This window comes from Pygoscelis adeliae, unplaced genomic scaffold (genome assembly GCF_000699105.1).
Source record: "Pygoscelis adeliae isolate BGI_AS28 unplaced genomic scaffold, ASM69910v1 Scaffold232, whole genome shotgun sequence".
Taxonomy (NCBI): domain Eukaryota; kingdom Metazoa; phylum Chordata; class Aves; order Sphenisciformes; family Spheniscidae; genus Pygoscelis; species Pygoscelis adeliae.
Genome location: NW_008824473.1, coordinates 808,441 through 833,743, shown reverse-complemented (window position 1 = coordinate 833,743; position 25,303 = coordinate 808,441). Strand labels below are relative to the sequence as shown.

At 36.9% G+C, this 25,303-nt stretch overlaps 2 protein-coding genes across 2 annotated transcripts in view; one reads left to right on the top strand and one right to left on the bottom strand.

Moving 5' to 3' along the window:
- The window catches only part of ACTR6 (ARP6 actin-related protein 6 homolog (yeast)), a 10,051-nt gene extending 2,028 nt beyond the window's left edge, over positions 1–8,023 (top strand). Inside the window, exons 2-11 of the mRNA XM_009321342.1 lie at positions 172–289; positions 1,141–1,209; positions 2,591–2,714; positions 3,511–3,646; positions 3,737–3,793; positions 4,488–4,586; positions 4,764–4,842; positions 5,551–5,722; positions 6,646–6,784; positions 7,590–8,023. Of these exons, the coding sequence (XP_009319617.1) occupies positions 172–289; positions 1,141–1,209; positions 2,591–2,714; positions 3,511–3,646; positions 3,737–3,793; positions 4,488–4,586; positions 4,764–4,842; positions 5,551–5,722; positions 6,646–6,784; positions 7,590–7,719 (1,123 nt within the window). The 3' untranslated portion in view covers positions 7,720–8,023. The remainder of the gene's footprint in view (positions 1–171; positions 290–1,140; positions 1,210–2,590; positions 2,715–3,510; positions 3,647–3,736; positions 3,794–4,487; positions 4,587–4,763; positions 4,843–5,550; positions 5,723–6,645; positions 6,785–7,589) is intronic.
- Positions 8,024–11,962: 3,939 nt separating this feature from the next.
- Positions 11,963–24,864, bottom strand: DEPDC4 (DEP domain containing 4). The gene is made up of 9 exons (XM_009321341.1): positions 24,846–24,864; positions 24,084–24,510; positions 23,401–23,552; positions 22,654–22,840; positions 19,085–19,311; positions 16,160–16,302; positions 15,811–15,936; positions 14,591–14,669; positions 11,963–12,180 (listed from the first exon to the last, which is right to left on the bottom strand). Exons 1-9 carry the CDS (start codon positions 24,862–24,864, stop codon positions 11,963–11,965), a joined length of 1,578 nt encoding a protein of 525 aa, XP_009319616.1.
- Between the last annotated feature and the right edge of the window lie 439 nt (positions 24,865–25,303).

Sequence of the window (25,303 nt, the reverse complement as noted above, 5' to 3'; positions counted from 1 at the left end):
GGAGGTGTCGGGAATTGAGAGATTTTCCTCGTAACTGGCTCCAATAAATGGATTAAAACCAAACCACGGCGGCAAAAATACTATTGAAAGTATACTATTTATGAAAGTAGTGTAAAGACAATGAATGTGTCTCGTATCGTGATGAATAGGAAACTTCCCAATCTTTTCCAGCGTTATTCCCAACTGTCAGTTCAGATCAAAGACTGCACGCTTGAAAACCTTTACGGCAAATCAACTGGATGAAATTAAAGATCCCTCTGGTCTTTTTTATATTCTCCCTTTTCAGAAAGTAAGTAAAATATCTGGAGTTTAACATTACAGCCAAATGTAAATTGTTTTAAGGAATAGTTTTCATACAGTATGCCCCAACTGCAGGGTTATATGTAGTATCATACAAGAATCAAATTCAGCAGTGTGAATTTTAACGATCGTAGAATCGTTTAGGTCAGAAAAGACCCTTAAGATCATCGTGTGGTGGGCCCGTACACGTAACACTGCCAAGTCCAGCTCTGAACCGTGTCCCTAAGCACCACGTATACTCATCTTCTAAAAGCCTCCGGGGACGGTGACTCAACCACTTCCCTGGGCAGCCTGTTCCAGTGTTTGACAACCCTTCCAGTGAAGAAATCTGCCCTAATATCCAACCTAAACCTCCCCTGGCCCATCCTGAGGCTGTTTCCAATTGTCCTATCACTTGCTACTTGGGAGAAGAGACCGACACCCACCTCGCTACAACCTCCTTTCAGGTAGTTGTAGAGAGCGATAAGGTCTGCCCTCAGCCTCCTTTCCTCCAGACTAAACAACCCCAGTTCCCTCAGCCGCTCCTCACAGGACCTGTTCTCTAGACCCTTCACCAGCTTCCTTGCTCTTCTTTGGACGCGCTCCAGCACACAGTTTAAACACAATTTACATTGTTTTTGTAGTGTAGTAATTAACATATTGATGGGGAATATTTGTAACGTTTTATCCTATGTAATATTTACTTCTTAGCATAGAAATGTGAATTTAGACATTTTTACTCTCAAATTTCTTTATATTACCAGTCTATCAGTCACTTGACTTTTTTGATTTCTAGTAAATTTTTTTTTAAGTATGATTTTATTTTCTAAATAGTGTAATTGTTTTTCTAAATTCCTACAGGGTTACTTGGTGAACTGGGATGTCCAGAGACAGGTTTGGGATTATCTTTTTGGAAAAGAAATGTATCAAGTAAGAGCCTTTTTTTAATTACAGATTTTGTGTAGGTTAAATACTGACTAATGGAATTAGTGTAAGTACATGATATATTAAAAAGAACTGGTGAGCTTACTGTTCTCTTTTAAAGTGCCATCAACTAGAAATCACAGGGATTTATTTTTTTGCAAACTGAAGAAAATTTTTACTTTAAGCTCTGGTGTAGGAATTTAGGAAAACATTTAAATTTTTTAGTCTTGTGTGTATTCATACTGATTTAAGTTCACATATGTCAAGAAATTTACATCAATATAATTAAGAGTTCAAGTTAGTAAAAAATAATAATTACAGACAGATACAATGTGGTTTAGAGATCAAGAAACTGTTGATGTAAAAGAGAGTGATGAGCTAGGTCAGTAGGCCAAAAGACATACACATTAAGTAACCATCTTTGGGTAACCATTTTCTACCTATGAGTAAGTCGAATGAATAAAATATAAATACCCGATACTTAATTTTTCTTATTTATCACATGAACTAGATTTAGCACAAGAAGTGTAGTAAGGCTTCCCTTTCACTTTTTCTTTAAAAAAATGTTATATACACTGAAAGTTTTTGGTTTTTGTAACACCTAGGAGGCAGAATGGTACTGAGAATGAAAGTAATGCCTCAAAATATCTTAGTCGCCATACATAAAAATATACAGTGCTGGCTTTTGATACTTAGCTTTCATTTTAGTTTTGGAACTAGTTTCAATTTCGTCATGGTTTTGAGGAGAATTTGTTTTTAATTATTTTTCGTGAGTGAAGACTACAGAGGGATACAGCTGGTAGTATGTTTAGGGCCATATCCAGTTATGATTGAAGTAACCCTCTGAAGTCCTCTCTAAAGGAGTTGTTTGAGATATCAGTAAATGCGGAAAGTCTGGGATCTTTTGCTGGCTTCATTAGAGGTCACTGGGAGTTTTATTATTGATCCTACTTTGCACAGGACTTCATCTTTGGTTATTAGATACGTAATTTTGTGATGCAAGTGCTGAGCTGTTGAAGAGACTTAATCTTTCTGTAGTTGACAGGATTAGTGAAAAGTATCTTACATTAGTATTGTAGTGTTCCATTTTGGGTATCATCTCTTTAAAATGTTGGATTATGATTTGTAAGGATAGTAACAGGAGCAGAATATGTATGACAGTGTTCCCTTCTGTTATGTTTTTACTCATTAATTTGATAAAGTTGTATCACTGCTCATGAAGTCTTTAAAAAAGATAAAACTTTCTAAGCCTAGCTTCTACAAACAGATACGGCAAGTGGTAATCATGTCTTCAGATTTACATCATGTTCAACTGCTGCAAAATATGGTAATGGAGTATTAATTTCTAAGTTTTGTGTAATGACAGTCTTAATGGTTTTTTTCATAGGTGGATTTTGTAGATACCAATATTATTATTACCGAACCTTATTTTAACTTCAGTTCAATACAAGAATCCATGAATGAAATTCTATTTGAAGAGTATCAATTTCAAGCAGTTCTTAGAGTAAATGGTGAGTCTGTCTCCTCCTAGTTTGATTTATATATTTTGAAGGTGAACCTTGTAAATAAATAAAGCACGCATACGCACACACGTATATATAAAGATAGTAAAGAAATTGCTTCATTTCCTTCCTGGCTCTTGAGTAATATGCTCCTATATGTACCCTAACTAGATTAAACTTTCTTTTTTTTAAGAAATTCCAGTTATACTGTTATACTACTTTCTTAAGAGTGTCATGGTATATAATTAAAGGAAATTTGGGGAGAGTCAGGTTGACAGAGATAATGGATGGATTTTGAAACAGGATAGCATTTGTAAAAGTCTACCAAAAATTTGCATGAAGTTTTTGATAGCTTTCCTTCTTTTGGGGGGGGTGGTGGTGGTGGTGGTGTTTTGTTTGGTTTTGTTTTGTATTAGCAAATAAAATGCAGCATTACAATCACGAAATGTATTGTATCTTACAGGGAATGTGTAAATAACATTACAACCCTTCTGAAAGATAGCTGGACATAGGATACTCTTTTAGATAGGTTTGATAAATTGTGGTGTGATCGGTCTGCTTGGACTTTAGGAGAGGAAACTGAACATGGACTGGAATTATTGAAAAAGAATAAATAGGGGCATATATGATACTTAATTTTATCCACGGTCAAAATTAATTCATGTGTTGGCTGTAGTATTATGTATTGAGGTCTTGGAAGTCTGTCAAAGGCATTTAAAATATGAAGCAAGTACACTTTCATATCAATATAAGTTCTAAAAGTGTGTATTCATCTAAAAATTGAATGAAATTTTTTGTATTTCAGCTGGAGCTCTTAGTGCGCACAGGTATTTCCGGGATAATCCATCTGAGCTATGTTGTATCATTGTGGATAGTGGATACTCTTTTACACACATTGTACCTTATTGTAGAAGTAAAAAGAAGAAAGAGGCAATCATCAGGTAAACTGCAGCATGTATTTTCTAGAAGAACTGTTTGCTATGCCTGAAGTTAATAATGACAGAATTCCTTGTGTTACTCCTTTTCTGTAGGATTAATGTTGGAGGAAAACTCTTAACCAACCATCTGAAGGAGATAATCTCTTACAGGTAAAGCATGCTGATCATCATCTTGAGACCTGGTATGAAATGAGCTAGAAGTTTGTGGGGATATTCTTACTGCTTCTGTGAATTTTAGATTAAATGCTGTTTAAAGGAGATGGGAATTTCTGTCTGTTATAATCTGCTAGCTGCCATCTTGAGCTTAAGATCAAGATGAATTAAGATGAGCTTAAGCTCTTTGAAGAATTAGGCTCTTAGTTTTTAAAGTGCCGGTGCTTTTGAAGTTGCTGAAGTTACCTGCGTGTTCACAACTACACAGGTCCTTACATATTTTCTGAGATGTCTCAGTAGATCATCAGTCAGTTTGCTAACTGATTCTATCAATACCACAAATAAAATTCAATAGGATCAACTTTTCATTAGGATCCTTTAGCTTGGAACTTTAGCTACGTAAAGGTCTTTGCTAGTAGAGCTAATTGCAGGATTATGGCTATACTTGTTATGAAGATGTTGGGCAAATGCAGGTAGATGTTTGTATCTATTGAACTGTGAAATGGGAAAATGCTAAACTCCAGTAGGCCAGGAATACTTTTGTAAATTGAATACAAGTTTTAGATATTGAGACAGTAGCTTTCTGTGATTTGAAAACCATGGTTGCTCATCTCCAGTGCAAAACTGGACAGGTAATGCTAGGACTTAGTTATTCTCAAACTTCTGTGGTTTTGGTTTTTGTTTTTCACAGGCAGCTACATGTTATGGATGAAACGCATGTAATTAATCAAGTAAAAGAAGATGTGTGTTACGTTTCTCAAGACTTTTACAAGGACATGGACATTGCCAAGTACGTATACAACGGTACTAAATGTAAAAGTTGGTACTCCTGAATAAAAAACAAATAAAACTATACTCTTAATCAGAAAAAATTCCAGTTAAGTCAAAGGAAGTCTTGTTGGTATAAAATAGTTGGGATTTAGAACTTGTTCTTTATTTTGTTGTATTTTACATTCTTCTCTTTCAGATTGAAAGGAGAGGAAAATACTGTAATGGTAGATTATGTTTTGCCAGACTTCAGCACAATCAAAAAAGGATTTTGTAAGGTAACGACAGTACGGTTTTTGAAGTATTTTTTGGACTGTTCCCCTGCCCAAGTCTAGTAGAGAGGTTAAAAAGACTTTCTTTTTTCTAATGCTGTATTGTATCTTCTTTCTGTGCTATGCATTAATTGGTAGTTTCCTTAGGAAGTTGAGATGAAAATTAAATACTGTTTTTCCAGCATAGCATTTTATGTTCTGCTATTTAATACTTGTAGCTTTCTATGCTTGTGCTCTGTCATATCATCCATATCATTATTGTTGGGGTTTTTTTAAAGTTAAGTTGGAAGATGTTTCCTCTGCTTTGATACTTTTTTGTAAGTCCCTCTGAATTTCATATAAATACCCTAATAGGCAGAAGGTTCAAAGTCATGTTATAGAAGAGCCTGAAAAGTCTTCATACCAGTGAAGACAATTTACCAGTTTGATCTCATTTACTGAGTTAGCCATAGCTTCAAAAGCAGTCCCGATATTTTAAGGCCACTCTCGTGCATACCTATTTTATTTTGCTTTAGGCAAAACTGCAGTTGACAAGAGCAAAGTCACTTCAGATTTAATACCAGAGTATGTATTATTATTAAAAGATTTGTTGATAATACAACTTAACGTAGAATATACTGCCTACCTCTGCAGTACACGAAAAAGATTAGCTGAATGCTCTAGGATGTAATTTCCTTTCTTAAGCAGTGGCTACTATCCATGTCTTGTCTTTAGCCAAGGGAAGAGATGGTGTTAAGTGGAAAATACAAGACTGGTGAACAAATACTTCGTCTAACAAATGAAAGATTTGCAGTTCCAGAAATACTCTTCCATCCTTCGGATATTGGTATTCAAGAGATGGGAATTCCTGAAGCCATTGTTTATTCTATTCAGAATTTACCTGAAGGTATAACCTAAAAGTATTTTGAAAAGTGGGGGTGGGGTGGGGGGGTGTTTGTGTTGTGTTGGGTTTTTTTGTTGGTTTTGGATTATTTTTTTTTAAGCATCCAAAGTGTCTTAAGAAGCTAGTACTCTCAATATGCCAGTTACTAAGTTGTTGTGAACTGTTCTGTCTTCTGGTGTGTGTCATATACGCTAGAAGTGATTGTCTACAAGATTCTCTGTTAGGCAAACACAGTTTTGTGGTGATTCATTGATTGGTTTCTACTCTTGTTTCAGTTAATCACTGTAGACTTAATTCTTCTTAACGTCCTTTTCTAACGTGACCTATCTGTCTTTGATGCTGATGATGGAATATACTTGAAATTAGTTTTAGTTGTGTTTTAAAATATCTTTCGTCACTGGAAGAAGAGAAAAACTGATAAGAAAAATGAAACTGACCGAACTCAGTAATTTAAGCATCAAAGTATAAAGCCTTTCTGACTGCTGTGTTTGTCAGAAGTAATACTAAAGCTTTCATTTTTTAGATGATGTACATTAATGTTATTACTACAAAGATGACTTTCATAGCTTTTATGATACCACATAAGTATGGCGGCATTGAGGCTATTATTTTGTACTCTTAAAAAAATTCTATCATTTAAAATCCCTTTTGAAAGGGGAATTGTGTTGGCAGACATGAAATTTAATAGAGAGTATAAGAAAACAGTAGTTATCAAAGCCATATTCTAAAAATCATGAAGAACAGAGGGTGATCAATCACTTTCTTGTATTTCTCAATAAAGCTATTTAACTGATGTGATTATAGCAAATTCTTCTATGCGTATTTCTTACTTCTGTTCCAATTCATAACAAAATTGGGAAAAAAAGACTTTAATCTTTAAATATATATTCAGTCTCTAACTACAGATTTACTTATTTATTTTACAGAAATGCAGCCTCATTTCTTCAAGAACATAGTTCTGACTGGGGGAAACACCCTTTTTCCGGGCTTCAGAGATCGGGTTTATTCTGAAGTTCGATGTCTTACTCCAACTGATTATGATGTTTCCGTTGTTCTTCCTGAAAAGTAAGTTCTAAACTGTACAGAACAAGCTTTGTCCTTCTAGCAGAACAAACCATAAAGTAGGATTTCTTTTGCTGATTAAAAAGATAGATTGAGTAAAGGGGTTAATTTAAGTATTGAGTGAACCAAAATTGTACAAGAAGAATGTTTTAAATCAGTGTATTTTCAGACAAACCAAATAATCAGAGATCACTTGCTTGCCCTGTACTTTGGCTAATAAAGTTAAGCGTATAAGTAAGTGTTTTCAGGATCAGTCTTTTTATTGTAAATATAAATAAGACTGTATTGTCATTTAGTGGATACATAAGTATGCAAGATTAGAGTTTAGTCTTCTACTTAGAAGAATTTTCAGCATCTGAATGCTGCCATGTCATTATTAATGTAGCCACCTCAGGGATTTGGAGGGGGTAATATCATTGCAGAGAGAGAGTATACAGCTGAGACAAAACAAGTATATCTTGAAAGTACAAAAATTCTTCACTTTTTTTAAGTATTATACAAGAGTATTTTTAAATATTATTAAAGAATCATTATCTGTGCAAAGTAAATACAAAGACATCTCCACTTCCTGCCCTCTTCACACCTGCCTCCAAAGAGGCACTTGCTTTTTATAAAAAGCAAAGTCAGTTAGCCCTGCTATAATTTCAAACTTTGTCTCATAACTTGCCTGGAGCTGGATGGTTTGATTTAGCAGTCAAAAATATATTTTTAAATAGGTATGGCTAAACAAAAGTCTTGGAAATCATCACTGCATACTTCTATTTTAAATGAACGTACAGATGTGTAACAATAACTGTTCATTTTTCAGCCCTATTACTTACTCTTGGGAAGGTGGGAAGCTCATTTCTGAAAATGACGATTTTGAAGACATGGTAGTAACTAGAGAAGATTATGAAGAACATGGACACAATATCTGTGAAGAGAAATTTGATATATAGGTAGCATAGTTGGATACATTGTTATTCCATTGCTTTACTCAGAATGGAACTCTTCAACTACAACCTGTTTTCTGTCAGTTAGGATTGTGTTTTAGCTTTCCTGTATTTAAGTGGGTTGGGAAAAAATCATTTTCAGAGTTTAAAAATAAAGTTTTGCAAACCTAATACTGTGAAATAATACGTTCATTGTAATTTCATTATGTTCTCATCTTTTACTGATAGCTTCATTGTACTCTTACTGCAGAAAACCTCAATGCATGAGGCAATAAAAATAGTGAATGCTTGTAGTGGTGTGACACTAATACATAGTGAGAAGAAATCAAGATCTTTTTTTTTTTTACCCCAAAATGAATATTATTTTAACTTGTGCATACAATTGAATGGACATTAAATACATCTCAAAAGGTCTTTTTGAGATTGCCTATCCTGAAAAGGAATACGTGAGTTTTATTTTTGGTTATTTTAGTGAATAGCCATGAGAGGAATATACTTGAAATGTGACGACTGCTATTGAAAGTATACTTAGGCTTTGAGAAAAGAGTAATTTGAACAATCCCTTTTTGAAAAGGGGTTTTGGGTTTGTAGGTTGTGGGGTTTTTTTGTTTGGTTTTTGTTTTAAACAATGGCTGAGCAAATAAGCTTCCTGCCACTGCCTTCACCTTTCTTGAAAAGGTGACATCAGAAGGTGTCTGAGGTGAGCGAAGCTTGCAGCTGTGTCCTGGGTAATCCCAGGTGTGTCCTATCTATGCATTCTAGATACACTCAAATGCCCCAGCCTGTACTTTTAATTTCTGTTTACAGAGCAAAGGTGGCATCAGCAGCTCTGTTACTGCGCCATCAGCCTGTGCAGCATTGCACGCAGGAGGGGAAAGAGCAACGGTACGGGCTGATGACCAGATAGAAGCCTCGGAGGGCTGCACTAGTAGGGGGTGCCCCACCTGGCTTGCTTGGCTGCCAGGACAGAGGCAGGCGCTCGCACAGGGAGGATGATGGACACACAGGTGCTGACACAGATCTTGACCTGATGCAGCTCGTGGCCGCAGGGGAATTGCCCTTTTAATAGGGCTGGTGATACCCGGTGGTGACAGCTTTGCCGAGGAGTATCCTATTCTCAGCTGAAGTCTCATATTCCCTCTCTTGTCTGCCGCTATGTAAAACCAGTAAGTATGCTTACGCAGTGCACTTACCTAGCTTGGAACAAAGAGCATTGCCTGACTTAGGCAGCTGATGGCAGGGATCAAGCAGAGGCTTCACTGGGTTTCATGCCCCTCCAGTGATCCTTGACAAGGTCCAGAGAGGGGCACTCTGAAGCATAACTAGCTACTATACCTTCTGTAAAATTGTTCTTTGTGATGATCTGTGACCCAAGGGTACCTGACGGAGTTGAACGGTCAGCGCTGTGAACAGGGGAAACAGGTGCGTACCACCAGCCCCTGGGCTCACTGGTAGCATTAAGGTACAAAGATATCCTCATCACTGGCTTCCGTTTCTTTTCTACTTCAGATAAGCACACGGAGTTAAGAGCCATGTTGCTCCGATCAACATTTGAGAGTCTCATGAGCTGCTCCTGTTGCTATCCAGAGGTCTCAGCGTAAGGGCAATATAGAAGAGAAGCCAACACTCCAGAGAATGGAATAGAAACGAGTGAGAGGTCCGAGGTTCCCTACCAGATGATTCTGCGTCAAACATCATTGTTAAAATAAGTGCTAGAACTTTCTAAAGTCCAATAAGGTTTTCCTAATTTTGGAATGTAACTGAAAGCTTAACAATGAAACACAGTAATCTGTAGTTCACCAAACTTGTTCTGTTCAATGGGCCCTTATACTTAAATGTAAAATACCACGTTTCTTTCAACAGATTAAAAATTAGTATATCTTCCTGTCAGGGTAGGTGAATAAAACAGGGCTCTCAAGAGCTCTCCCTTTCCTTTGCAGGACTAGATCAATCTTGACTTCTTGTCCCATGAACTGAAGGAAAGCACCTGGCAGCTATAAACTGCTGTCCACGTAAAGCATTTCCTTACTGTTTGATACCTGGTTCTACGCCCACTGAGCTGCCTCTTCCTTGTGAAAACACTATGAAATGATAGACAGATTCATCGCTTTTTATGCAATGCTTTATTGTCATCTTTAAATTAGCACAAGAAAATTCTAATCAAGTCACAAAGTGCAAGAATTTCTTTTTTAAAAATACAGTTTTTCCCAAAGCAATTCCCAGTCCCTCTAGCCTACAAATTACCATGTTATCACCCCTCCCCGTTACCAGGTTCAGTATTTTGAGTGAGACCCAGTGAAGGGACTGAAGAGAGGGGGAAAAAGAAAACCCAAAACAAACCTAAAATCCCCTTCTCCTGCTACTCAACACCAGAAGCACTTAATCAGGAAATACTTTCCTGTTTAAAATTCTCAATAACCTACTTCTGTACATGCTCCTTTTTCTGGGAGAATGACCAAACCCCCTGCTCCCCAGGGATAAAAAAAGAATACGTGGCCCTGTAGTCTAGTAATTGGGGTATTAACCTCTGAAAGGTAAAACTTGGTCTTTTTTCCTCCTCCAGAAATTACTTATTTTATGCTGGACAGTCACTGTTAAATAACAAGTGCATAAACAGGGATGCACGGACAGAGGTTTCAACTACATTCCCTGACTTCTAATAGGGCCACGTCATTTAAATAAGACTACTTGAAATATGCAAGTTAATACAACCTATTACCTGTACACATGGTTGGTTATATCTAACAGTGTAACCATTTCGATTTATAAAAGAAAAGAAAACAGCACTTGTTTTCAGAAAGCTTTGGTATCCTGGTAACTTGACCACATCTTTGAAGAGCAGTTGAGGATGTTCATACCTAAAGCAGCATATTCACAATTAAAAAAAAAAAAAAAATCATGGTCATAGTGGAGCTAGTCCAGCAAAGAGGCCATGAAAATGATAAGGGATTGGAGCATCTGTCATCCAAGGAAGAGGCTGAGAGAGCTGCAATTGTTTAGCCTTGAGAAGGCTCAGGGGAGCCAGTAAATAAGACTGAGCCTGACACTCCTCAGTGGTGCCCAGTGAAAGGACAGGAGGCAATGGGCACAAACTGAAATGCAAGAAATTCTACCTAAATGTAAGGTGGGTTTTTGTTTTGTTTTGTTTTGTTTTATAAATACTGTGAGGCTGGTCAAACTCTGGACCAGACTCACCTGAAAGGTTGTGGCATCTCCGTCCTTGGAGATATCCTAAACTCAACTGGAAAAGGCCCTGAGCAGCCTGCACTAATTGACTCCACTTTGAGCTGGGCGGTGGGACTAGACCAGAGGTACATTCCAATCTCAATTCTATGTTTCTATGTCATGATCAAATGTCTGTCATGAGGATGGGAGAAGTAATTTAACCTCTACAACATTAAATTGCATGTTTATTTAATGATTTGAATCAACATTCCCTTGTCAACGTACAGTTAACCATCAATGTGTCAAGACAGGCCAACGTGCTTTCTAGCTTTGCCCTATGAATCCATGAACACTAGCAAAGTATTTATGACAAATAACTGGACACTATCAAAGTATCCTCATGTTGAAATAAATTGCTTAAGTACACCAAGAGATCTAAACAAAGATTATTCCTCAAGTTTTTTCAACATGTAATTTTTTACTTGCTTTTGCGTAACTGCCGGATTAGCGGCAGCTCAGTCTGCCAGAGCGGGGAAGGAGTAACAGGCTACAATTACTGACTGCAAGCACACACAGCTCCCCGGCCTAATGAATCTTGCCTGCCACAGATTCAAAACCCACTGACCTGCTCCTAACATTTTTGACACACTTTGTACTCTTTTACAATACTCATAGGAGTCATAGTCTACAGTTTAAGATTAGATTACAGTTAGATTATGAACTACAGCTACAAAAGATAAAAAACCTTACGGGTTATCAACCCAAGCACGGCTCTGAATGTAGACTTGGCTCAGGTAGAAGGCCATGGGGCCATGGGACAGAAGGAAAAAAGCGCCAAACCCTGAACTCAAAGCAGCACAAGCAGTGTGCTGTTATTACTAACTTAAAAGTAATTAAGTACATTTTGCTTAAGAGAGTCATTAATTAGAATTAATGCTTTTTAGCAGCATAGTAATTTTGATAGTTGTAGCTTCCTGTAACTGAAGATGTAAGGACCCAAGAAGAAAATGGTTTGTATCATGAGCAATTTTCATATGCATCCTGCCCTTTTTTTAAAAAAAAAAAAAAAAAGCTGTATTGATGTCTAACCATTTAGGGTACAAAATTCACATGTAGTTTTACAACCACTACAGTAGATGAGAGAATGGTATTTTCGGAATTCTTTAATTAATTTCTTCTTCTGCTTCAAAGGAATAGCGGGGTCATTGTCTATCTCTTGAACCAATGCGAGAAGATACTGCTTTGTTTGTTGTTTTTGATCTTCATATTCTTTAGTTGTCACGCGCTGACAGAAGGTGAAGCCTTTGTAAGAAATCAGAGGTTCAGATTAAGTTTAATGCATCATATAAGAGCCTAATTAAAAATATATGATCAGAAACACAGGTGTATTGATATTCCAGTTCAGATGTGATTACAGTTCTCTACAAACAATGTGAAACATATAGCCCTCCACTAAGCATGGATGAACATCTAAACTTTAATTGCAAAAACAAAATTGAAAAGCAGTGTTACAATTGCAATATCACAGATGATTTTGTATTGCAAACAGGCCTGCAAGACAAAGAGCCAATACAGTTCTTGCAAACAGAAGCCATAATGAAGAATGCTACATGAGAAGAATGGCACCTTGCAGTTGTCATGATCCAGTGATTCCCTGTGAGTGAATCAGATCCGTAGCAAGGCCCAGTACATAATGCAAGTGAATAAATACTTTGGAGAAACAGTTGCCCCTGAACCACACCTCTGAATTCAGGATTCTAGGTGGCTAGACAGCAGCTCAGCATGGTTTGGGCAGAAGTGATGGAACAGGCAGCAGTTCAGGGTGAGGGCAGAGCAAGGAACTGGAGCCCGAGAGCACTATTAAGCTATAAAAATGTTGTGAACCTATGCAGTAGAGTACTGTCCTGCAAGGATTCAAGCCCCATCACCAGGCAAGTGAGTTCTGGCCTGAGGAAAGACTGGTGTTCAGCTACCCCACACGTCAGTGAGCAAGTTGGTTGAACAAATGTCAATTGCCTAAAGGGGAAAAAATTCTTACTATTCCTTCTGTACAAACACCATCTTCCTAAGGCTTCACACAGGGAGCGGTAATAACCTGAGCTGCCAGAATTTTCATGTGGACCTGTCCTTCCCTTCTTTTACAATGAGTCTGTCAAACACCAAATGTGACATACTTTTTATGGTTTAGTAGAGTCAGATCAAGAAAACATAGCTCTTTAAAAAGGGAAAGCTTAACAACTTCTGTCAAAGAGATTAACTCTTAAAACTTCCAGGTGGACCCTTTAGTCCAGTGGTTTCAAGTGGCTTACTAGATTAAAACCAACGCCAGAGTTCCCTCACTGCTTTTAGGAATGTTTCTTTCCAGCAGACCTAATGATTACCTTCCTGCAATAGACAGACTCCTTTTGTTATCAGGGTCCCCCAGCCTTCCCTCCTGCTCCCACCTGCACTTCAGAAGTTCACCAGCTAAGAATGCTCAGTAGCTCCCAGGAAAGATTTTCCTCCTGCCTCCTCCATGAGAAAAGGGAAAATGACACCAGAATATGAGGCACACAGGAAAATGGGAATATGCCATGCTGGAGAGCTTACAATCAGATCAAACTAGCTATTTCAACAAGTAGATGGAATCTATATGCATTTACAGATTGAAACTCCCAAAACTGAGTAGGGAGAATACAGAATGGGGTTTGTACTTCAGGTGTCTGTTCAGTGTGCTGATGGAGCTCACACAGGCTCCAAGAATACTGTAGACAGGCAACTCCTTCTGCTGTTGCTCATCTCTGTATTCTTTGGCTACACAATATGTGATACTCAGAACATTGAACTGGAAGCAATTTGGACACATTCCAGAACCCAACACAGATGGTAAAAGATTCTGTACCAAAACTACTTCTCAGACAGCTGCTCTATTAAATATAGTATTAAATAGCACAATAACTCACAGTATTATTCAGTTCCCTAATGGCTTCTCTTCAATGTTTAAGCACATAATGCACTGGCAATACAGAAGTCAAAAGGAAGAAGCTACAGAGTCAGAAGAAATTAAATTATTTAAGCCAACCCTTTTAATCACAGTGCTGAAATATTTTTGGCAGCAAGGACAGATGGAATGCTAGCTTGTAAAAGAAATGAGCTGGAAAACACTAATCCCACGTACACACCAAGTGTCAAATGCCTTCCTTTTAGGCTACAATACCCTCCTGTAAGTCTTAAGCTCTTAATAAACTTTGTGCTTACCCAGAAAAGGAAGAGAGTTCTTCAAAACACTAAACAATCAACATCTGTGCTCAAGACATCTATTAGAACCTCAAACTGATGAGCTCTATATGAATTTTTAGGTGTCTTGTGGCAGAAATATAAGAATGCTGTTCCTAAATATAAAATCATGACATCAAATTCACAAACCAAATTATAAGCAAGCCACTTCAGGAAGCACATTTTACATTAATTTCTCCAGAAATAATTATTTGGTAAAAAAAATTTTGTAACATGTTCAAACCAGATAATTAATAGAATCCTTGTTATCCAATATTCAGAGGTCAGTGTTTTGCTTATAGCAGATAATTTAATTATTTGGTGAATTAGTCACTAGTCGCTTTAATGCTTCCCTTCTAATAAAGGAAAAGAACAGTCTATGCAAAATTATAGTTAACTGGTTATAAATCGATTTGTATAGAAAGGTTTATATAAAAATATGTATCACATAATCTACCTGAATCGATATCCGGATCTTGTCCTTCTAGCAAACTCTCAAGTCTCCTACCAGTTAGCTCCAGAAGAGTTAAAGGAGTCTGAAAATACAATCCGACAAAGAAAAAAGTTACAGAGCCAATACTTCTGTATTTTGAGAATCTAAAGCTTTCAGATGATCAATTTAAAAATCACAGAATTAACTACAGAAGAATCTATGCCTACATTTATTTAGGTACATATATTCAAAATCTTTCAAAAAATTGCACTAACACACATATACATATGTTTATTCCTGATATTTCTGGCAGGAGGATATTTCCTAAAGAAATAGGAGGCAAGATGTTCTAGATGTTGTTTTCCACTGAACTATGGCAAAAACTGTAGTGTAGACCTTGAACTGATTTCAGCTTATATAATACAAAAGGCTCTCATCTGCAGTTGTAAAAGAGTGAGCCACCATCCACTCTGCTCTCACTGCTATGAAGCAGTGGGCACTTCATTTGTCAGATCTGGCTCCATCTCCAATCATAAATCAAAGCTCTAACCCTCATGCCAGAACCCTTAATAACAAAAAACCCAAAACCAAAATGAAACAAACAAAAAAACCCCAACCAACAAAAAAAAATCCCAACCAACCACCCAAACAAAAAAAACCATGCATCTTTTCACATGTGTGACAATATGATGGAACGTAAATAAAGGAGACTAAAATATATCTGTATATTTACATAACTGATCAAGTTAAAAGAAAGGCCATTTCATTTTGTGGTTCTATTTATTTTCTTTAAGTTAGAAGTTGACATTTCAAAATACCAAAGGGAACTCTTTAAGAGTTTTCAAAGCTGTACATGTACACTGGGGCACCAGAGCATGCCATCTTATATATCACTCAGAGTATGTCAGCTGACTTCTAAAGGAGAAAGACATTAAGGAGCCTGAAAATATAGTAGACAGCCATCAGAAACAAGGTGCCAAAAGGCCTCTATAAAAATTTCTTAAAATACTTTCTTAACACAAATGATGCAAATAAAGAGAGAGAATATTATATGTAAAGGATGGCAAAGCTCTCAAAAAGCTGTCCTCCATAGTCTGAAATAGCTTCTCGCCCTACTTGACTGTACCATTAAACTGTAACAGATGGAATATTAAATTGCTCCTCAGACCTCTCATCTCCAAAAAGGCACTTCATGGCATTTAACATTTAAAATGACAAAACCAATGAGGTAAGGAAAATGCTACCTTGAAGAGCTCGGAGTGATTGTCCATCAGAAACTGAGTCAGCAGTTCTGCCTGTGGTTTTGACAATGTCTTATTTTGTAAGATGAACTTTGTGCAAGTCTTGATGACCACCGATCTGTTATCAAACTAGAAAAAGAACGACCCAGATCTGGCATTAGATTTACTTGCAATGTGTCAGCAAAGACTAAGTATAACAGGATGCTATCAGTGGGAAGAACATCTTGACATTTGTTTTAAAACAAATCACATTGGAAAGCAGTAAACAGAATACTTCTAACTCTGGAGGAAAAAAAGTTAGCTTTACTATAGGAAAGTGCTATTTCCCACACTAAACATAACAGATACTTACTTGTTTTTGTAATTTGTACCCCTCAGATTCGGATGCAATGGCTATGAATGTCAGGAGTCTATGTAGTTCTTCTCGGATATTTGGTGCTAAAAGTTTTAAATAAAGTTGTGATGCCTCTAGAGCTTGATCTGTTTTTCCTTTTTCTGCAATGGAGTAGAACAGTGTATCCAGTGCAACTGTTCATTTTCAGAGTCAAGAATACATATTTAAATTCCAATATTAATCCCATTTTTGGTTTTTTTTCCCCTCCAAACAAAGCAGGTTATCTCAGCGAGTTCTAAAACCTTTTGACAAGACTTAATACAGCATTTAATCAATATAAGCTTAAAACCTTTGTCCCATAGCTAGTCAGGAAACAGATGTACTTGGACAACACATACAGGACATTACTATGGTCTGCATACAATGTGCAAACACTGAAGTGATGTTTGCACTGTTTGTGTTTACACATCTTCGTATTATATTCCAGGATTCATCTCAAAGTAATTAACAAGCTGAACAACTCTAACTTTCTCATTGCTTTGAGGTTTTGTTTGTTTGTTTGGGTTTTTTGTTTTGTGTTGGGTTTTTTGTTGTTGGTTGGTTGGTTGGTGTGTGTGTGTCCCCTTTTTAAGCCACTAGGTTATAAGTTTCTCAAAGAAATGTGATAAGGTGGAAATAATCTCCTATAAAAACCTCTTTAGATGACAATTCTAGTTATCTTCACTTTGAAAGTGAGGAACTATCAAAAAGCCAAGTAACTTTCTTAAGGCAAGAGCAAGATGAGGGCAGATACAGGAATAGAACCTATGTATGATTTTCTGGCCTCTCTGTCCTATTATTGGGACAGAGGTATTTTACAGGAAATAATCCAGGACTTCCAGGGGTGTACCACAAGCCATTTGAAATCATCTTTGTTTAAAAAGAACACCAAAAGAGCAAGTAAGTGACCGTTTTGCAAAAGAAGGGCAGACAAAAAAGCAGGAAAGAGAATTGCCGAAGGACATGATCAAGTCAGGTAAAAGCATAGACATGAAAACAGGAAGTTAAATCATTTCTAGAGAAAAGTTTAAGAGTTTCTCTGATCTGTGATTAAAGCTTTACTGAATTAATTTAAAAGACTTGGGGGGGGGGGGGGAGTTCCAATGTAAAAAGGTTCAATAAACCACATGGACTAGTTTGACCAACTGCATTCATCTGTAACATAAGATCTGTTTATTTTAAAGGCAACAAGCACAGCAACATATTTGCCTTCACAACAGATCTGTATTAGACAGTTTGATTTAAGATGGCTGATAACTGAGGAAAATAGTTATAACCGTATATACATTGATAACAAGATGAAGTCATACTTTAGCTAACTGCAGCACTTCTCAAATTAATTTTGAAAGTGTTTTAGATATGTAGATGTTCATAGCTAGTTTGAGCTCTCTTTTGCACTAGAGTCAGAACAACAGCACTTTATCAAAGTAAGGTTAATTGCACTGGATTCTACTTGAAAATTATTATTAGAATCCAAGTTGTTATGCACTGACATCCATAATCTATTCCATAGCACTGAGAGGGAAAAATGGTTGTAAAATAGTTAAACACAATCTCCTAACGGTGATCTAGTATGAACTAGAACACAGCTGAGGACCCAAGAACACAGACTAATATATTCAAACAGAGAATCATTTCCTAACGATAAAATTATGGCTACCACTTCATCAAAAAGAAATAAAGCATTAGAAACTGCTTGTGAGGTAGTCCTACTCAAGTTGGAAAGATGACAAAATTAAAGCAAGACTAAGAAAGCAGAATAGCCCTGGACATTTCACGGGTCATGTAGTTTAGATCAAGCAGATACTTAATAAGGAAAAGACCTATAGGCAACTAAAGCGCTAGAGTAATTCAGCAGAATTATGACACTGTCTTTTCCCTTGCCTACAGATTTGGCTGTTTTGATTCTCTAATTTAGTAAATACTCTATAATATTGGTTTATATCAGTTTTGTACATGCATTTAAAGTGTGTATATGAACAATAACATTTTTAATTTAAATGAACATTTAGCAGAAGTCACCAGTAGCTAAGTCAGTTATTTCAAATAGCATTCTTTTTCTGTGGATGGGTTATGCAATTTTGCAATAGTTTCCCTTTCATGATTTCTGTTGTAATTTTCTTTTTTTTCTCCTTAGCAAAATACTACTGATAAAAATATTGCCTTTTGTATTTTCATGAGGTTTTGGCCACAGGATCCACCACTCTGCTCCAATTTTTACACAGGCCAACTGTGCTCTTATGCCAGTAAGCTTGTTCTCTAAAAACTGAAACTTTTGATAACACTCCATAAACTCTACAGAACTGAAGAAGTAACAGGGCCTATTTAGGGTAGGATTAATCTTAAACTTGTATTTAAATTAAACCCTTCTGTTTTACTTGTGAGTGTATGTAGGGAGGGTTTTTTTGAGGGGTTCACAGCCTGGATCACAATCTCAACAGCCCCTTTTATCATTTTAAATAACTTCTATTACTAAAAAAACCCTAAGTCCAGAACTTACAAAACCTTACTCTGGTTAACAAGAAGACTTTATAGCAATGATTTTACTTTTGTGTTATTATTCACAAGTAGCAATAAGGGAAATTCTGACTAGCGGTAAGAAATTTTCACAATGAGAGTAGTGATATATTGAAACAGGTTACCCACAGAGGTTGGTGAATCTCTATCCTTTCAGATTTGCAAAATTCAGCTGGACCAGGCCCTACACAACTTGATCTAACTTTGAAATTTGTCCTTGCCTTGAGCAGAGGTTCTGACTAGCAACCTCGAGCATTCCCTTCCAACCTATAAATTAAAGTGCATCTGCAATAGCATTGCAAATGATGTTATGATTCAATTAACGCTTAGTAAGTTACATCCTTTATACAGCTTTCACTTGTATTTTTTGTTCCAGGTTGCTCTTACCTATAAGTTCTATAATTCCTGAATGAATATCGAGATCCTGAGTGGCAAGAAGGGAGTCCTTCTTTTGACTATAATACTTTATTATAATGTCAAAAAGAATCTTCTTGTATGTATTCAGACTGCTGGGTTTGTTAGTGCTTTGAGGTAACTGCTGACTAACCATCACTATGAATTGGTCTGGGAAATACTCCAAGCATTCAATTGCAGCATAGAGCCATTTGTCAAGCCTGTAGAAGGAAAAGTTAGTTTTAGTGCTTACTTTAAAATGCTCTGCCTATTCTTATTTAATCCTTTAAAGAAAATTAGGTAGAAATAACCATGCAGGTATAATCACACATTTGAACCACAGCATTAAACTTACTAAGCAGTTTATGTAACTACTATAGTAGTTCAAGGACCTGCTCCAAATAAACAACTTCCATGGTTTTCCTAGGCTACAGACAATACACCTGAGGTATGGCCAGATCAAAACAAGCTGCAATCATGCCAGTCTGCCACAGGACACTTGCCTGATTCAGCTGGTATTTAAAACCAAACACCACCCCACTATTACTCCAGCATACACAATGAAAACCCACCAGGGCTAACCAGGTTCAAAAAGCAAGGGACTGGATCTTTACACAAAAGAAACAACACAATCAGTTTGAAAACAGAGAAAAAATAAAAATAGTTTAAATCCCAGAAGACCGTGGAAGCAGTTTTTTATATGACCTACAGTAAAGATATGAGTTTTCTTAAGCATTTGTTGCCTGTATAACTTAACTAGGGAGAGGAAAAAGTAAGGAGAAACTAAAATTCCATTCCCTTCCCTTTACCTGGGTAGGGATGTAATGAGGAAATTATCTCTAAATCACCAAGCATCAATTGAATGGTGCATGTTAGCGATATGTCTGAAAGACAAGATACCCGTCTTTCTGTCCTTGCTAGTGACACATGCAGAGCTGTTTTTATTAGTGTAAATTAGAAAGTTAATTTCAGGCCAGTAAGTAGATTTTTCTAATAATATTATCTTACACAAATTGAAATATATTTATTGTTTCAATCCATTTGAGATCCTCTGACTGTCCCTCTTGTCTAGGCTTTTGTCTGCTTCATCTGAGAATGGTAATGTCCATGAGTCATGCCCAGGTGTGATGGAGTCCACTCACCACTTCACAGGTTATGGACATTCTTAGGAACTTTTCACAGAGCATGTCAAAACATTCATTTAATGTACACTCTCAAATTTAGTACGGATGTGCAAGCAATAAATAGTACTTCAAGATGGTTGGGAAGTCCCCAGAGATCACAGATATACCAATTCCTTCATATTATGCCTTTTAAGAAATGATCTCCCGGTTACCTATTACTGTGTAGGGGGTGTAGCCTTGAAACTTTATTTTCTGTTGTACAACATGATAGAAACATACGTTCCATGGGTTTCCTCTCCATTTCTTTCTTGTCCCCAACTTTCAGACACATGAAGCATTTCTTACATGAACTGTGTTTCATTTCCCTTACAACAGACATCTGCGCTTGATGGATAGTCCTTCCTGTCCAGAAAGGCAAGGGTCTCCTACAAATCAGGTCTCATATGTGCAGGTTCCATGTCGTTGTCTCAGATACACTAGAGCCTTTCAAATATTTAAGTAATTGAACTGCGCTCATAAAATCAAGGCATGAGTTAGCAGCTTTGAACTCATTGTTCAAAGAGGCTGGAAGGTCAGAGGAAAAAGTCACTAACAACCATTTTGTACAGAAATCTAAAATTATAGAACTGTGGGGGGCAGAGGGAGAATTACTTTTATCTAACTCACTGGATATTGATTCAGTTAAAATTATTTTATAACTTGTGAGAAGATGCAAGTATTATTTAAGATCCACAGAATCTTATTTTTACCATGGAGAACAGAAACAAAGATTTTGAAGTTGCTGCTGGACAGCTAGATAAACATGAACTTTTGTTAGAACTGCTGTGGCCAACAAGGATTGTATAACTCTTGGATGCATGAATGGGTAATTCAGTAAAGCAGAAATAGGATCATGATCTCCCTTTAGTTAGGACCCCATGAGGAGTGCAATCACTGCAAGCAGGGTTTCATTAGAGTTTTTAAGTACCTACATAGAAAGCAGGTATTTGATTATTTCAAGCATAACATGACACTATTTGAAAAGTGAAGACAGAAAATTTGAGATATAAATTATGCTTACTCCCCCGTCTTTATACTGGGGGCAATTAATCCTACAACTACTTGTAATACTGGTGGCTATTCTTCATACGTGGAATTTTCCATTTCTCAGGCATGCTATAAGCCAGACCTAAATCATACACTATCTACAAAGATGCTACTCCAGCCCCCCACTTCAGTAATTGTAGAATAAAGTAACGAAGCAAACATTTAATTTTCTTAACACTCATCTGATATATTAGCACAGACCCAAATGTTAGAGACACTGAACACAGAATAATACAGAGTAAGAACCACATATGAGAATTTAAGAGACATAAACCCACCAATCACCCAAGAATCAAGTACAACAGATGTATAAAGCTCAAAAGAAACAGTGTTCATTAAGCCATTCTGGGAGGAACAATCCATGGAGTTAAGATGCTATCCAGCAATACAACTAGTTTGGAACCAGGAGTTTCATTAGCTTATATAATGCATAATATATAAAAATTATAAAATTATATATATTATAACAAATATTATATATTGCATATAATATAACATTATATATTATTAGATTATAATATTATATTATATATAATATAATATCTATAATATATTATTATATATTATTATATTATATATTTTTTATATGTGCATTATATAATTTATATGTTATATATATTACATAAAAACTGTAAAAAAGAGTTTCTTTAGGCACACAGATTGACCTCCATCTCACGAACAGATAAAAATTGTATTGATTTGATAGAAATAAGCATTACTCAGACATACACACATGAGGAGACATGCCTTGACATATTCATTAAAAGTACATGCTAAGATAGAGATCAGCCCAAGCGCCATCACCAGGAATACTACAAAAATAAGAGAACATTTAAGGAAAAGAACACTGATGACATGCAGCCACTTTCACTTCTATATTCTCATGATATAAGCATTCTTCAGTGCTACAGCTTAGCTTCTCCTTTTCTGTTGCTAACAATAGATGCCTTATTGACTTCGTATCTTCACAGCACCACCACCAGGAACTGTGACAAACAAACAAAAAGCCTCAGAATAATTTTTTTCAAGTTCCAATATCTGTTATAGAGACCTAAGAGTGAAGTGTCTGGTCTAGAAACTAGGAGCGTTTTCAACACTTGAGGTTAAAGTATATAATAATGTATATATAATGTCTACTTAAAATCCTCAAATGCCTAATCCTAAACATATACTTTTTGTGAATTCCCTTACCACTTCTGAAAAGAAGTCAACAAAGGAAAGGACGTTAATGCCACCCCTGTCTACAAGTATACAAGTGTAATGATGTCTGGTTTGTTCACTTAACACAAATCTTTGATCAAGAATAAAATAAAGCTTTTACTAACAAATCCGTTTTATAGATGTATAACTTACTCAGGCAAGTTTAAGCTACATGTAACCTCTCTGTCCAGGAAAGTATTTGAGATAATCAGGTCGTCTTCTTTGCCAAAACAGTCTGGTTTTGTCTTCACTGAAGACACCAAGACATCTTCTAGAAGCGGAACATCAATTAACTGCAGCAGTCGTAGCAGAGTTTGCTGTTTCCAGACATCTTCTATTACTGATACCATAAACAAACAAAAAGAACACCCTCAGAAATAAGACCTTACGTAAAACACTAACCTTTGTTTTTACTCACTCAAGAATGTTTTAAGTGCTGAAAGAAAACAAGGTAACAGCATAGTGTGAAGTTTCTGCATTGGGGAAGAAGAGATCAAAATAGGAATGCTAAGAAAGAAGGCTTTAAAGAGAACATCTCTCTCCCCCATCATATTAGAATTAGTAATAACCTACTCTAATTAGTATTACGTACAAGAAAAGACAAGTGAATAGCAAAGGAATTGTATAATACAGATGTACTTAATCTTAAAACCTATTTCCTTCTGAAGTGGTATTTGCATAAATAGAATAGCACCATCCTGCAAAAACTTAATCCTGTTTTGTTTCCTTCAGTTTACTTACTATGAGCATTTACCAATAGCACTCATTTAGCTATTTTGTCATTAGTGACATGTTAAATTTAGGACTCTGAGGGACAGTGCTTAACAGAAATGAGGTACTCACTCCAAGTAGGTACAGTGAAGAACAATCAAGTTTTAAAAAGAAAAATTCAATCCTCACCTCTTTTTGAAAGCCGATGAGTTGGTTCATTAACCGTGATCTTTGGAGGTAAAGATGCGTGAACATTTATTGATTGAAGAAGCTCCTCTACCCTCTTTTTATCGGCTGCTTCTAATGCTAAGGGGTTTGAAAGTGTTGTTTCACACTTCGTTCTGCTTGGGGGGGGGGTGGAAAATTAGATGTATAAAAAATACGATCAGGACACATTTATCTTTCTGTCACTTCCTAAATTGCTGTTAAATCAGGACTTTAGGGCTTCGTTGTATCTGGGGTCTATCCTGCTGCTAGAAAACTAATCATCCACATCTGCTTTGTAGAAAGGGCAAGGATATTGATTCCAAATACCGTTTATTAGTTCCATTAGTTCCAGCTTCTTTTACCAGCTTCCAGCTAATTCTCAGATTTCAGTACAATTGATTGCAAAACAAAATTATTCCTGGGCTTATGCTACTGTGCCAGACTCTATTCTAAATAACAAAGGGCATATCAAAGCAGTTTAACATTACCAAGAAATATTAGGTAGCATCTGCGACTTAGGCATGACATTTCTCAAAACTGGCATGTAGTTTTCAAAAGTCTCCAATACCTGGGTTAGACAGACATAACTTCATCTACAGTTAACCCACCTTAAATTAAAAAAAAAAAAAAAAAGAAAGAAATCAGAATAGTTCAGAGTAACTCACTTGGAACGTCTTTTTGTCTTCTGTTTGCAGATTTGCTCAGGAGACAAGCTCTCATTGTCTTTATTCTTTCTCGGAAGATGAGGACTAAGACTGCTATTTACAAATTTATAGAGACTAGTGTTTGTGTCTTCAAACTCTGTTTCTTTCTCATTCCTGAATAAGTAAAGCTTTGCTCCAACTGGCTCAAACACCTTGTGATCCATCAACGCTTGGCATACACGGACTCCCTTCAGCCGAGAAATATCATTGCAGCTTAGGTACATGCTTTGCATAAGATGGCTCAGTACCACATCAACAGCATTTGAGCCGGTGAAACAGTTTTTATACGTTTTTAGATGTTGTCTACGTCTTTTGATTTCCACCTGACTGTGAAGAGCATGAATAATACTATTCCACAGCTGAGTTGCTTGAAAAGGACCATCACAATCTGCAAAATATTTACATGAAAGTTTTACAGATGTTTATAAGCTGTAACATTAAAAAAAGTTTTTACTCTGTGAAATTAGTTTTACAGATGTATTTAAAAGTTCTCCAGAAATCAGCTTGATTTTACAAAGACAGAGAAAGATAATACTTCATGAATCAGTCCTTCTTCAAAACTGACTCACATCCACTAGGACAGAGTCAACAGAAGAGAACAAAAAGACACTAAAAACAGGCAAGGAAGGGTTTTTTTTTTGTTATTGTTATTACCACACATACTGTATGTATGTACACATACACAATAATTCATTACAGAATCACAGAATGGCTGAGGCTTACAGGGACCTCTGGGGTCCATCTGGTCCCACCTGTCCTGCTCAAGCAGGACCACCCAGAGCTGGTCGTCCAGGACCGTGTCCAGACAGCTTTTGAGTATCTCCAAAGGTGGAGCGTCGACCACCTCTCTGGGCACCACTGAGAAGAGCCTGGCTCCGTCCTCTTTGCACTCTCCCTTCAGGTCCTTGTAGGCATCGATGAGAACCCCCCCGAGCCTTCTCTTCTCCAGGCTGAGCAGTCCCAGCTCTCTCAGCCTCACCTAGGGGAGATGCTCCTCCAGTCCCCAGTCTCTCCTCCGCACATCACTCTCAGCCCAGCAGACGACAAACCAACGTCTGCAGTCCATTAAACCTGCCTGCCCCCCAGCCTTTCCCTCCGAACGCTCAACCCTAGCGGCGGCGCCCCCCTTAACCACCACTTCTAGGGATGCAGCCAGAGGAAGCTCCTCCCTCCTCTGAACA